Source organism: Poromitra crassiceps, assembly GCF_964638095.1.
Source record: "Poromitra crassiceps genome assembly, chromosome: 13".
Taxonomy (NCBI): Eukaryota; Metazoa; Chordata; class Actinopteri; order Beryciformes; family Melamphaidae; genus Poromitra; species Poromitra crassiceps.
The window spans coordinates 14950140-14964677 of NC_139644.1; the positions used below are offsets into that span (position 1 = coordinate 14950140).

The 14538-nt window shown below is 41.5% G+C and overlaps 2 protein-coding genes across 2 annotated transcripts; one reads left to right on the forward strand and one right to left on the reverse strand.

Annotated features, from left to right (window-relative positions):
- Positions 1-6873: 6873 nt before the first annotated feature.
- On the forward strand, positions 6874-7819 carry LOC310787213 (dexamethasone-induced Ras-related protein 1-like; the record flags this gene model as incomplete). The annotated part of the gene is made up of 2 exons (XM_083648581.1): positions 6874-7138; positions 7290-7819. 2 exons carry the CDS (start codon positions 6874-6876, stop codon positions 7817-7819), a joined length of 795 nt encoding a protein of 264 aa, XP_083504707.1.
- Positions 7820-8635: 816 nt separating this feature from the next.
- Positions 8636-10385, reverse strand: med9 (mediator complex subunit 9). Its single transcript, XM_083648925.1, has 2 exons — positions 10294-10385; positions 8636-10062 (listed from the first exon to the last, which is right to left on the reverse strand). The coding sequence occupies exons 1-2, from the start codon at positions 10371-10373 to the stop codon at positions 9843-9845; spliced, it is 300 nt and encodes a 99-aa protein (XP_083505051.1). The 5' UTR covers positions 10374-10385; the 3' UTR covers positions 8636-9842.
- Positions 10386-14538: the final 4153 nt, after the last annotated feature.

The following is a 14538-nucleotide window of genomic DNA, read 5'->3' on the forward strand; positions in this document are numbered from 1 at the left end:
ACGGCTTGTGTCCCTGAAATGAGAAAATTCAAACTTTGTTGTAGAGCTAAACCAAATGTATCATTGAAAAGGTCTCAAGCTGGAGAGTAACATAATGTCAGTATGAAGATTCTACATGGCTCCTCGCTCCTGCTTTGAAATAATGACCTTTGAACCTTGACCTCACTGCATAAGGATTATAATTCAACAACAAAATGGTTACAGACATGCAGCCTGTTATATCACTCAGCAGTGACCGCCCACTTTTGAAATTTTCCGGGTCCTGGAAGTGAATTCCCCATTTATCCCCATTGACATTTCAGAAAATACCTAAAACTTGAGAGTTTTAAGTCACTGTGCACAGTCATTTCAGTGGGTGGAAGTAGCCAGTCCTTCAACCAATCAGCTTCAGATCCAGTCAAATCCAAATCCACTCGGAAGAACGGCAAAAACGTCTTTCCCGCCGAGAAACTCCGCTGTTGCATATTCCTGTTCTTGTTTAATTGTTGTTATTGAGTCTATTTCTGCTAAACTGCACTTATGGCTGTTTAACTTGTCGAACGTTGACGTTACCGCTCGAGACGGAGAGCCACGGAGGCAACCATTGCTGTTTTGCCAGCGGCGTTCCTGATTGGCCGGTTTACGATGTCAACTACGAGGCCGGTCCGTGATTGGCTCGTCCGCCTTGTGGAATCTGAAGTAGCCCGCCCCAGGGCAGAGGCCAGATGGTCTCCCACAACGAAACACAAATGTGAGTTCACGTGACCGGATGGTTTACCAGGCAAAAAAAAAGAGGTGCTCCGTGTATTTAAAAAAAAAGTGACGCGAAGGGGTCCTGACTGAACGACAGTCGGCTATTTAACAAGTTGAGTGAGAACGTGTTGACTCACACAACAGATGCATTACATACAGTACATGCATAGCCTACAGCACATCTACATACACACATGGCTGTTCATTAGAATTCACGCTAATCAAGCCTATGTGTCAACCATGTTACGCATGTGTTGCTTTGCAAGTGTGAGCCGTTATCACAGGGAAAGGTGCATGGGTGTCAAATGTTACTATATATTCTGCCTGCTTTTGAGTATTTCCAGTATATTTGCTCTCCGAATACGTCAGCGCCGGTGGTGAAAAAAGCCAATGTGATTGATTGATTGATTGATTGAAACGATTTATTTCAAACCGTTAAAACAATACATAAAGTGAAAAAAAACAGTAAACATAACAGTCTAATAGACTTCATCAAAAGGAAAATACGTAAACTCAAACATAAAAAAGGCGAACTGTTTGAAAAGGGGCAGGAAGAAGCCTAGGCTTATCGAGTCCTGCCCCCAAATCATTCATAAACAAATTCATACATCCCTATGCATATCCCAACTCTCACGCTCCTCCCCACATGCTCATGCATACACATACATACATATATATGCATGTATATACACAAACGTACACAAACTTACCCATACACATACATCATAAATCCACCTACAAATCCCTATCAATACCCATTCCCAATAATACAATCCAACATTACCCCAAAAACCCAATGCTTTGATATCAACCTGTGTTGAACCAATGCATCCAAGAATCCATCCAATGTACACAACAATTCTTTACATAATGTATATTACAATATATTATAAAACGGCTCTCTCAAATCAAGCAATCTGATTGGTTCACAGCCATTGTATAATTCCAGTAACCGAGTTCAATAACCCATGGCCATGGGTTATTGGTTGCCATGGCAACTCTCTTACTAAGAGAGTAATAATAAGGCTTACCTCAAATGACAACGTAGAAAAAAAAATGGCGGAGACAGCTGTCAGATCCTTGTGAATCGATCTTCGCTTATAACTTTACTAATACTTCGCAGAAAATGATGTTTTGTACAAGAATAGATGCGGGCTAATGTCTTCTTTGCAAAAGAAAGGCTGTTAACCCCGCATTTAACCCCGCATTTAACCCCGTAACGTTAGTTGGAGTCGGGGTTTCCAGAAAGCTCTCAGCTACTCAGCAAGCGCCAGGATTGGCCAATGTCAACTTCAGTCTCCAGAACGATCCAATCAAATCACCCGCATGTTCTTGCGGTCCCGCCTTACAGTAGTGTTTCAACTGACTCTATCAGAATGACATGCCAGTCGGAGTCGGACTTATAGTATTATTATTATTATTATATTATCATACTTGGAAACCGTTTTATAAAAGCAATATAGCACTCGAGCTGCATGTGTTGTGGAATATATCCCCCTGCTCAGCAGTTATCCCACTCGGCCTGCGGCCTCGTGGGATAACAGCTGATCAGGGGGATATATTTGGCACAACACACTGGCTCTCATGCTATATTGCTTAAATATATAATGTGTTTCTTCTCATTCTTATCGTTCAGCCACACAATGCGTCATCCATAAAGTATAGCGAATGAGGCCAAAACGCGGAACATTCTAAAAATATCTGAAGCTCCTATAAGAGCAAACACGACACTTCTGAAGGTCATTTCTCTTAAACTGCTATTTCCAAATCTGTCACAGTTGCGTCACCAACCAATGTTTTCATTTTGACAGGAATAAGGAGAAAATGTACCGTCTCTATCTCATCCCTGCTTACAAGGGATTGGTTTTGTAACAGTAAATGACAGTTGTCATTGTTTGTCATGATGTGTCATTTCTGTAAAGCGTCCTTGGGTTTCTTGAAAGGCGCTATATAAATCCAAGTTATTATTATTATTATTATTAATAAAACATGGCTTAAGTGTGCATGGAACAGTGTGGAAACTGAAAATCAAAGTATTGCCTATCTCTTTGCACATCAACAATATGAAACATATTGTATTTTCATTGAAGACCGCAGCATCTTTTTCCTCCTCAGCCTCTCCTATCTCCTCTCCTCTTCTCTCCTCTCCTCTTCTCTCTTCCTCTTCTCTTCTCCTCTTCTCTCCTGCTCTCCTCTCCTCACTAATTGATCAAGGCAGACATGGAGGTTGACGTGCATGATTGGCCGTGACCTGCCTGGGGCTGGTCATGCTGTGTTTACTCTGCTTGAGGGCCACATTGCCAGGAGCATACATGTGTCGGGGTCCTGCTATGTAACAGAATCATCCAAGCTGCAATCACGTACGTTCTACTCAAGGTTATTATAGTTAACTAACACTAAACTAAACAACTAAAGATGTGTAGAAAGGTGTAGAAAAAAAGCATTTTGGTTAACTGAAAAAAAAAGATAGAGTATACACTTTAGGAAAAAAATACAACTGAAACAATATTGTGTATTTACAAAACTAACTAAAATCAATTAAAAGTATATACAGATTTTTGTTTTGTTTTACTCTTTGTCAATTTGGTCAAATTTTTATCGGATATGACTGTGAGTCAATTACATTCACAAAGTGTTGTGTTTGTATTGTAATACGTATTCTAAACTTCTTACGTCACTCTGGAAACTAATTGACACCAGACTGAAAAATTGAAAACAAAAATTAAAAATAAAAGACTGAAAAATACAAAACTATAATGATGCAAGTTCTCCATTTTTATGCATGTGAGGTGTGAGAGAGAGAGAGAGAGAGTGTGTGTGTGTGTGTGTGTGTGTGTGTGTGTGTGTGTGTGTGTGTGTGTGTGTGTGTGTGTGTGTGTGTGTGTGTGTGTGTGTGTGTGTGTGTGTGTGTGTGTGTGTGTGTGTGTGTGAGAGAGAGAGAGAGAGAGAGAGAGAGAGAGACAGAGAGAGAGAGAGATTTTCAGGATCGACCATGAGCTGGTTCTCAGGCAAGTAGGAGTCAAGGGCATGTGTCATCACCCTTGAGGTTCAGCAAAAAAAAATGTAAATGTTAATGTTTGTCCCCTCTAACCAAAATAAACAACTCTCTCCAGGATCCTGCCAAGGCTTTTGTATCACAGGCTAAACAAAATCAATCTTCCATCTATTTGAATTTCTGGTTAAATTGTTTAACCAAGGAAAGGGTTGTGTTTTGCCTTGCAGAAACTATTTGAATTTATTTATTTATTTATATTTATTAATCATAATCACGTTCAGAAATCTACAAAGTCAAACAAGTTCAGTTAAAGTATGATGTCAAATGCTTTTGTGGGAGTACTCCAAATCAAAACTGCAACGCTTAGCTCCAGTTTCAATCACTTTTAAAATGGCTGAAACTCCTTTACAGCAGCTGCATGGCACAGTCAAATGCTGATATTACAAATACTCATATTATTATTGTATGAGGTTTTCATGTACTGTATGTTAATTGTAACACATAAATTAACTAATGTGTCAATTTAAAAAGTGTAAACTTCAACATAAAAATAATCTTTTGGAAATGCCCATATTAATCTGAAAAACATGCCTTTGGATTAGCCATAAAAACTGATTTATGAGGCTGATTTCTCGATAACGTTTTGTATCCTTATGCACTTACCTATGTATGCACTTATCATCGTCTTCTCTGGATGTGGGCTGAATATAAAGTTGCTAAAGTTCTACTATCCTGCATTGCCAGAACCAGTGAAGGGAGGAATAGCAATTAATTTATTCACGAACAACAGCATCTTAAGCCAGTCAATTGTGCCAGTGTTCAATACACATAATAACAATATTTGAACAGAAAGATTTTCATATGTGAAGGTCTGACTAAATATTCATTTACATATGTGTGTATATGATCCCCCCTCCACCTCTGTTTTTGTACAAGCAGTGTTATAGCAATGCCTTGCTGAAAAGCCATTGGGCACGTGTTCTTTTCTATGCATCTCTGGGAACACCTCGGTTTGAATACTGACCAATGGTCGAAGGTGTAGCACCAGTCCACTCCGCCCTTGTTACACAAACACACTGACTGCTGATGCCTTGAACACCCAGGCTTAAGTATGCCTATCTGATTTCATCGCCAATGCCCCAAAGAGAACTCAGAAAGGTCATCAGTGTTGGCAAGTTTTAGATGTCCCACAAAATGAAGGCAAATATCATAACACAAGACGTGCTCAAGACTATTAGATACTATGTACAATTGCGTGGGCTTAAGCTTAGAGGCGGGTGACCTGCAACACTGACAGCAATCTAACACAGACTGCTCTGAAACCAGGATGTCATTAAATAGTCCCAGCCATCTTGAAAATAAATGACACAATTGCCAAAAAAAAGTGAAGTGACGTTCCTGGGAAATAGAATCTTCCACTATCAGTGATGAAAACATCAGTCATAAAAGCCAGCTGAGAAGTTAATATTCTTAATACAGTGATCCAGAAATCAGTCACTACTACACACTATCTATATTATGTGGTTCGGCACTTCATAATGACTTAACATTCTCACCTTCCTAGTTCCCATATGAAGGTTTGACCTTTCTTGCATTATGTCGATCGGGCACTAATAATAATCAGGTCCGTGTGCACAAATGCACCTTTGATTTTAATCACTATACCCTTTCAACCTCTCTTCCTGTCATTTGTGCAATCTGCTTGGTGACACTGACATCATCCATCTCATGTCTCTATATGGGGCAATGCAGGTGACGAGGTAAGTGACAGGCCATGGAGGTGGTAAAGTAGGTGAGCAGAGTTTGAGTCACAACAGGCTCTATCTTTAGACAGCCTGTGGGGTGCTTCAATCCACACACACACAATAAGGTCAACACAAATTAAATTGGTTGGCTTCCTGGGACTAGACAGTTTGCCGCTGTTCTTCGCCTGGTTTCACTGTGACCTTTGGATGCTGTTGGTTGCCTCTGCGATCACCTCTGGGCTTAGCTGGTGAATGTAATGAGTTTCTACGTGAATATGTGTCCGTCAGATTTCATGAATCATCATACTATATGCCAGGTTCTGTGTCAACACTGCCTCTTCCGTCTGGTCAGTTTTCATGTCTATAGTTTATGGTCAGAGAAACAATGGACAATGTTTTCTGTCAGAAGAATGTTTCCTTTCCATGATACAACAATTGCAATAATAAATCAACTTAAAAATGAGAAATGTTAAGAGATGAATCAACCTTCTTCAGGCTTACACACGAAGACATGCTGTGATGTTTTCTGTATGCTAAGAAAACATATCCTTGGTAGTAGGCCTATGATTTAACATCCTTTCAGGAGCACTACTGCCCCCCTCTGTTCCCCTAACCTCATTCCAAACTCCAGTCATCGCTTTGTCCCGATGAAAAGTGCATGGTCCTCGTCGTGGAGGAAATGAAGGTAGCCTGCTGTTTTGGCGGCCTAGTTCTTCAACATCACCAAAATAACAACAACAACAACAACAAGAATGTTAATAATAATAATAATAATAATAATAATAATAATAATAATAATAATAATAATAATAGAGGTAATAATGATAATAATAATGATAATAATAATGATAATAATGATAATAATATGATGATGTAGGCTACTGTATTCCTATCCTACATTGTTGATGGATGGTGCAGAGTTTTGCTTAATGTCATTGCAGTTTTGTCATGGTTTAATACAGACATGCGTAGCTTAGCCTACAAGCTGAAATCACTGATAAACTCTTGCAGAAGTTAATAAAATCCCTCTATTATAAACAGCACTGTAGCCACGCTGCTGGCAATTCATTTGCGTTAATTATGCAGATTAGGATATATCTCAAAACAACCCAATATGCATCTTTCGTCTGTCTGCTCCTGAGATCTATGCTGGCTGACGTAAAAAAGAAGGGGAAAAAACAGCCATAGTAACATGATAATTTCAGGTCTGTTCCAGCTGCCCAAGCCTTGCGTGACGCATGACGCGTTGGGGAGGCGCAACAACCTTACCCCATAAATATCCAGCCTGCTCTGTCCAGGCTTCAAAGGCACAGGACAGGTTAGACCCGTAGCATCACAGGGGCCATTAGAAACGACTTCTCTTCACAGCACCATCAACTACTGGGTGCAGCTCCTGCAAGCATGATTAAGAAAATGTCACCGAATGAACTCGACATCCCGGCCAAGAATTGCCACAGGATGGTGATTCTGGGCTCGACTAAAGTTGGCAAGACTGCCATCATCTCTCGGTTTCTGAACGAGAGGTTTGACGACCAGTACACACCTACAATTGAGGACTTTCACAGGAAATTCTACAGCATAAGGGGAGACGTTTACCAGCTGGACATTTTGGACACATCTGGGAATCATCCTTTCCCGGCTATGAGGAGGCTCTCCATTCTTACCGGTGAGTTTATCTTTGAAATCACGCATATTAGCACGTTGCCTTATGTAGCCTACAATTCATCTGTTACATGGGTGAATAGGCTAGATTTAAATGGACAAATGTTGTGCAATGAAATAGTGGTATTAACTCAGTCTTCTTTTCTGTCTCTCAGGTGATGTGTTCATCTTGGTGTTCAGTCTGGATAACAGAGACTCCTTCCAGGAGGTGCAGCGCCTGAAGCGCCAGATATACGAGACCAAATCATGCCTGAAAAACAAAACCAAGGAGAACGTGGACGTCCCGGTCCCGCTCGTCATCTGCGGCAACAAGTGTGACCGGGACTTTTACCGTGAGGTCCAAGAGGACGAGATCGAGCAGCTGGTCTCTGGAGACGAGCAGTGCGCGTACTTTGAGATCTCGGCAAAGAGGAACTCAAACATAGACCAAATGTTTCAGACTCTCTTCACCATGGCCAAGCTGCCGAACGAGATGAGCCCCGACCGCCACCGCAAAGTTTCCCTGCAGTATTGCGAGGTTCTCCACAGAAAGTCCTTCAGGAACAAGAAGTGCAAAGACGGGGACGCATATGGGATTGTGGCGCCCTTTGCGCGGAGACCCAGCGTGCACAGTGACTTGATGTACATAAAGGAGAAAGCTATAGGAGGCGGCCAAGCGAAAGAGAGGGGCTGCGTCATCTGCTGAGAACTGTATTTGCGAAATGTGCAGGAGCTGACTTGCAGAGAAGTTGTAAAAACTGAGGTTTAACCTTAAAACGGGGTAAAATAAGCCCATGCAGTCGTCGGGGCTGTCGCAACACCTCGGGCAGCAGTGACAGGGGTGTGTGATCCAAACTGTGCTGAGACACAGGAGCCTACACGGAGCATGGAAAGTGCCTCAGCTAATATCCACATGTAGAGATGTAGCTTCAGTCCAGAAAGACAGATGCTCTGCTGTAAAAGCTGCCTCTACTGAGAATATCTTGCCGAGAGTGGCGGAGTTGTTTACATTTTTGATATTTAGCCTGCATAGCTAACAGGGTGGAACTTGAATGTTTGTTGCTTTATGAACAAATCTGAATGTATATTTATGTCAACGTCTACTTTTGCAGAAAACAGAAAATAAAACTGTTAATACCACTTGAATTGTTTGTCATTCTTCTGTCATCTCCCAAGCAAAAGACAATAATGCACAATGGCGCACACATTCATTCCCAAGCGGTTCCCCCCATTGCACAGCCGTTGAAAAATGAAAACAATTAAATGTCATAATGTCAGACTGCATTATGTTGCATTATTAGTCATCCCAATATAGTTATGTCAAATATGCTATAAAGCAATTTGGGTGCAATGTAGCCTACATCTCTGATCTAAAAGTACAGGTGTTGTGCCAAAAAGTGATTAGCTGCCAAAAAGCGACTGCCATCAGATTGCAGATATTTCAACTGGTAAAAAGGAGTGGATTGGTTATAATCTAGGGCAGAGAGCACAGCAGGTAAAATAATGCAGAGTAGCCAATAAGAATAATCAAGAGAACATTTATTTATTTTACATATAAAATAATCTATCTGTAATTCACGTGTATTATAGTCTAGTTTCCATTTTCCAAATATAGGCTTAAACAAGGAGACATACCAAACACACATTTAACATTGGAAACAATACTATAGTATTTATACTATAGGCTATAGACATAGGCCTATATAAACTGGACGATACAGCTTTTAACAGGCTATGCCGTGGACAGCAATCACTTTTTAGCCATCAGTTTTTGGCACAACACCTGTGAGACTGACCAAAATAAATCCCAGGTCCCAGAACACAGTCAGTCGATACAACACAGGTGTCTCTTATTTACAAAGGTTTTGTGAACGTTTTATGCATCTTCACCCAATTGAGTTATTGACAATGTTGCAGTCTTGCAGCAGAACATCTACACTTCATTGTGATTAATCTTTATAACTCACTAGTGTAAATTAACACTGAATAACAACTCATTTACACATGGTTTTTACATGCGACCTGTATCCGGATAGGTTATCTGGATAATTGTTGTATTTAAAAACCAGGTGTAAATGGGGTGCAAGAGATCTGAACACAATGTGAGCGAGACTTCCTCCAGATGCGGTCAAGAAGTTCTGATCACGATGCATTTACACCTTGCATTAGCGTGTGTGTTTCCTTAAACCGGATTACTTATCCGGATACAGGTCACATTTAAAAACCTCTAGCTGCCTGCATGTTATAAAATGCCCCTTAACTGCATGTCTCCAGAACAATGCAACTGGTGGTCCGTTTTATGTCAAATAAATCCAATATGTATGTGCTGGACAAAAAAGTAATCAAATTAATATGATCTTTATCAATATTTTATTACAAAATGCTAAGTGGAAATAAAACACAAAATAATTAGGAGTGGTTATTACAATAGCCTAAACATTTCTGCCTTGATTTATTTTTTGTAATATTGCATCAAGAAATCATAAGGCTATTGACTGAAGCTCAATAACATCAAAACAGAGCCATTCAGGAGTATGGAATCCGTGCTCATTACATGTCCAGAAATATCCATACAGGCCTATTTGATTCCCTTATGGTAGCTCCTCCGTGAGTGAGGATGTGAAGAGAAATGTCATCCTTCACCCACCCTGAACGTGTCCGGGTTGCCTCCAGTCCCTCCAGTCACATTATCTCAGTGGTGCAGACAGGCAGCAGCCTCCAGCTTCACTTCACGACGCTTTGGGCACGTCGAACATGCAGAGGCTCTTGTACTTCTGCAGCAGCTGGTTCTTGGTGCGGACCTGTTCCCGCAGCGTGGCCAGCTGCTGCTGCTGCTCCGCCGGGCTCACGTCTATCCCGGGCATGTTGGAGATCTGATCCCGTGTCTCCTGGATCTTTACCTTCAGCTTGGCTAGTTCTTGGTGGACATCCTGGCTGTCCTTGTCCATGCTTCAAGAAATAAGACAAACAAGGACATGTTGAGCCGATTTATACACAACAGCATACACAGGAAATACCGTTCCTGAGCTAACGTTTAGCTAACTACTGCCTTAACGTTAGCAGCTAGTGTTAGCTAAGAAGTCAACAAGCGAGCAAAACCGATTGTTTACATTCAACGACACTGCCACGTCAAGCCACAAAGTAAGGATTTACCACACATGCATATGCCGGTATTCCTACCATTTGATAATATCATGAACTAACGGCAGCAAAGAGCAATCACCGCTCTCCTTTTCTTGCTTTGTTTGAGCCACCGCCATCACTTCCCCCGTTCTCTGCGGCGCAGATAATTTGCGTCATGAAGGATCAGCTGACGCGAGCTGATGGACCCACACACACACACACACACACACACACACACACACACACACACACACACACACACACACACACACACACACACACACACACACACACACACACACACACACACACACACAAACGTTCATTTAGCACCTCACTCACACACATAACTTCAGTAGTAGCCTACTTTACTACTTTCCTAATTTTTCAAAATTGTAGAATTTGATCAACTTTCTACATCTGACAGTGCTCTGATTAGACACGTGATGCGTTATTGTTGTCATGTCTACTGTTATGATAGATTTAACTAATACATTTGATTCTATATCCCTAAATGGTGATGGTAATTACCATTTATAATCAAATGAAATAAAATGAAAAAATATGTTAGACTAGAGGATTAGAAAGCGAGTATGCTACATGTGCTCCAATCAGTTTAATGATTCAGGTTGAGTGCTGAAACCTCAAAAAAGTAGTATGATAAACAAGCAGGAAGTGCTACCCTGAGTCTTTCTTAATCAGCATTTTAGAGAATGTAATCATCATCGTGGCATAGGCTACATAAGATTATTCCCAAAAAGGATGCTCTTTGCCCCAGCTCAGTGGCCTTGTGGTTTGAGTGTCTGCCCTGAGACTGGGAGCTTGTGAGTTCGATCCCCGGCCGAGTCATACCAAACACTATAAAAATGGGACCCATTGCCTCCCTGCTTGGCACTCAGCATCAAAGGGTTGGAATTGGGGGGTTAGATCACCAAATGATTCCAGAGTGCGGCGCTGCTGCTGCTGCTCACCGCTCCCCCAGGGGATGGGTCAAATGCGGAGAACAAATTTCACACACTCAGGTGTGTGACAATCATTGGGACTTTACCTTTTATCTCTCCTTTTTGGAATATAGGCTATAGCCTAGATTTTACTCTATAGAGACACTGCGTAACGCGTCATCATTCAGAAACCACGCCCAAGACGGGGGGAAACAGAAACCCCCCCTCCACTCCTGGCGTTCTCCTATGTCGCGTGCATGGTTGCGTATTGCACAAAAAGATTGTATATACGGAAGATGAACACTCCAACTTACTTCCTTGACAGCTATCCACATTTTTCTTCTCACCAATTCTCAATGGCTTCCTTGTTTTGCTCAGGAGTACAAAAAAACTTTAACTGGCGATTTTTTACATTTGTTGTCTTCGCAGCCCACCACACAACAGCTTTTAGCTATGTTTAATTCAAGGAAAATGACACTGGTGTGTGGAAATGAACGGAGCTTTTCCCCCGTGATGGGCATGGCCTATTTCATGCAATGTCTCTATATAGGCCATATAGATCATCTGACACCAATGCGTAGAACATACAGATTTGACCTGTGATGGCCAAGAATAAATGCTCCACATGTCAATAATACCTAGCAACCTGAAGTATCGATATCTAAATACAGCCTATGTCTACAACTGTAGGCTACTATGTAAAGCATGACTCAACACATGGCACTCATGCAGATTGAAACGTGTGCAAACACTGCTGTGTGGTTGCAATGTGCAGGATGAGCATTGATATAAAGGCTAATGCAGTTCAGTGAGTCATGTCTATTGTGTAGATCGGTGTCAGAGTTGTATTCAGGTCAACCCATCTCCCTGGATATTGCTCGTCCTTGCCCTCATACATGGCTTCTTCTTCACATTGGGTAAAATGGGGGGAAGACCTAAAAAAACAAATCTGGTGAACAGAACATGCGTTCGGGGGGTCTCCGACCCCGGAGCCCTCTCCCACGCCTAACCCTAACTACCCTAACCATATAAACCTAACCTCTCCCACCCCCCCCCCCCCCACGCCTAAACCTAACCTCTCCCACCCTCCACGCCTAACCCTAACCCCTTACCCTAACCCTAAACCTAACCTCTCCCAGTCTGCTAATCCCAGGTTGCCCCCTCATCTCACCTGCCTTCCTCCACTCTTTTTGACCCATATGTGATATCTGGCTGCAGTGACCCAGCCCCCCCCCCCCCCCCCCCCCTCGTGTTAGGCCTCATTAACCTGACTAAAATGATGCTATAATGAAAGGCTTACTCAATGTTTAATCACTGATAACTGGGAGTAAGTTAATATTGATAAAGACCATGTCGGCTGCATTATATTGTATCTGTTATCATCTCAGTGGAAAAAGGATTATGTAAAGAAGCAACATTACAGTCAGATTGCATAGTGATATTGACAATGCAGTTAGTTCGTCTATCACATTTGCAAATTGTCAGAGGAGGTATATATAATTGTCTTTACAAAGGACACAATGTGTCTCACTGTTTTATGCTCACTGATTTGCCTTTTGGAACTGGTGTTATTTCTTTGTTGCTCAACCCCTACTGCCCCCCTCTACTGCTGTATGTCCTCATTAGTGGATAGATCCAGCAGTTGATTCCCCCCCCCCCCCCCCCCCCCCGCCGCCGCCGCCGCACACACACACACACGCGCACACACACACACACACACACACACACACACACACACACACACACACACACACACACACACACACACGATTAGCATTATGGGCCAACTTATCATAAATGGCCTGCATTTATATAGCGCTTTTATCCAAAGCGCTTTACAATCAGTAGATAGTCTACATTCACCCATTCATACCTTATCATTAGCCATCACTGCAGAGAGACCACCACGGCAATCAGAAAAGAACTACTGTAATTAAATGCAGATTTAGCAAGATGACTGTGTGATTCATGGTTCTCTGTGTCCTATTCACAGTGTGGTTTCCAGCATGTCTGATTGCTGTATAGCACCAACGATCACATATGACCCAGATCTGAGTGTGCGGAGCATTATGCAGGCTAGACATGACATAAGGCCCCACACACTTAGATCTGGGTATAATGACACATTTGTGTCATGGGGAAAGTTCTGAGTTCTAGAAAGGTGGGTCATATCATCCACCTCCACCAATAGCAAGTAACCCACACAAAGAATACACTAGAATAGCATGCACATTTTTAGTGTAGTAGTGTGTATAATGCATTTGTGTGAATGTTATCAGACTACAACAATAGTCATGTAAACCTAAATAAAATGATAAAATCAGCATGGCAGATTCTGAGCTGAGAGCAGGAAGAGCCTTGTTAACTCAGTCATGTTCAGAATCAAAGATATTCTCCATGAGTGATTGATTTCCTGTGTAGGCTATTGTCCATTAGACCCTGATAGAACACCATATCACTGGTAAAGAAAAAGCAAAAAAAATAAGCCAGCATTTAATTCCTTAGGCAGAGGAGTAAATAAGGTGCTGTTCGCCTTGTGAAAGGCAAACAAAAGAGTAGAACTATAAAGGCTATAGCTGACAATAATTTAGATCTAACAGTTCTGTTCCTTTTGCACTGTGTGCAATCTGGTTCAGCTTGGAACACCTACATGGACTGCACTAAAGACCCAAGTCTTGATCCTCATCTCAAGACCACTGTTCACAATCATATTCAAGCTGCTGTTTATTCTTTTGCAATCAAGGCAGAAATGTCATCTGAGAAAATTGCAATATGAAAAGCATAAAGCAGGAGATGATGTTGATCATAAGTCTTTGCCTTCATCTAGTTTGGTTGATACTCAATAATTAACGTGTTTTTTTTAAGTCATAATCACATGCATGATCTTTGCCAATTTTGTCAATCAGGCACAACTGAATGAGATGAGAATCAAATTACTGAAGTAATTAAAAAAATGTTTGCAAGTGGATGTTTTTGGCCTCTAAACATGTTTTATTGTTCTGGGCAACTGAACCTTGAACGAAAACGCTGCAGGGTTATAAGATTCCAAATTTGTTTACCTTTTTTGTGCCTTGTTTTTGTCAAGGATTTCATCCTTTGTATGTAACTCAAACTGCATTGATATTCATCAAAGCTCTTCAGAGCAGCAGAAATACAACAACAACAACATCCCTAACCTCTTCCACTCAGGTTTAATCGGTTTCTGGCTTTTTTTTAATGTTCCCTGAAGCATTATATAAATCCCCTTCAATGTCATCCCATGTTTTTACTTTTCTTTATCGACTAATTTAATTATTGTTGTGAACAGGCTGTTGTTTGGAAGAGCCCAGTCATCGCCTTGGGAATTAAGACTGCTGGGTTT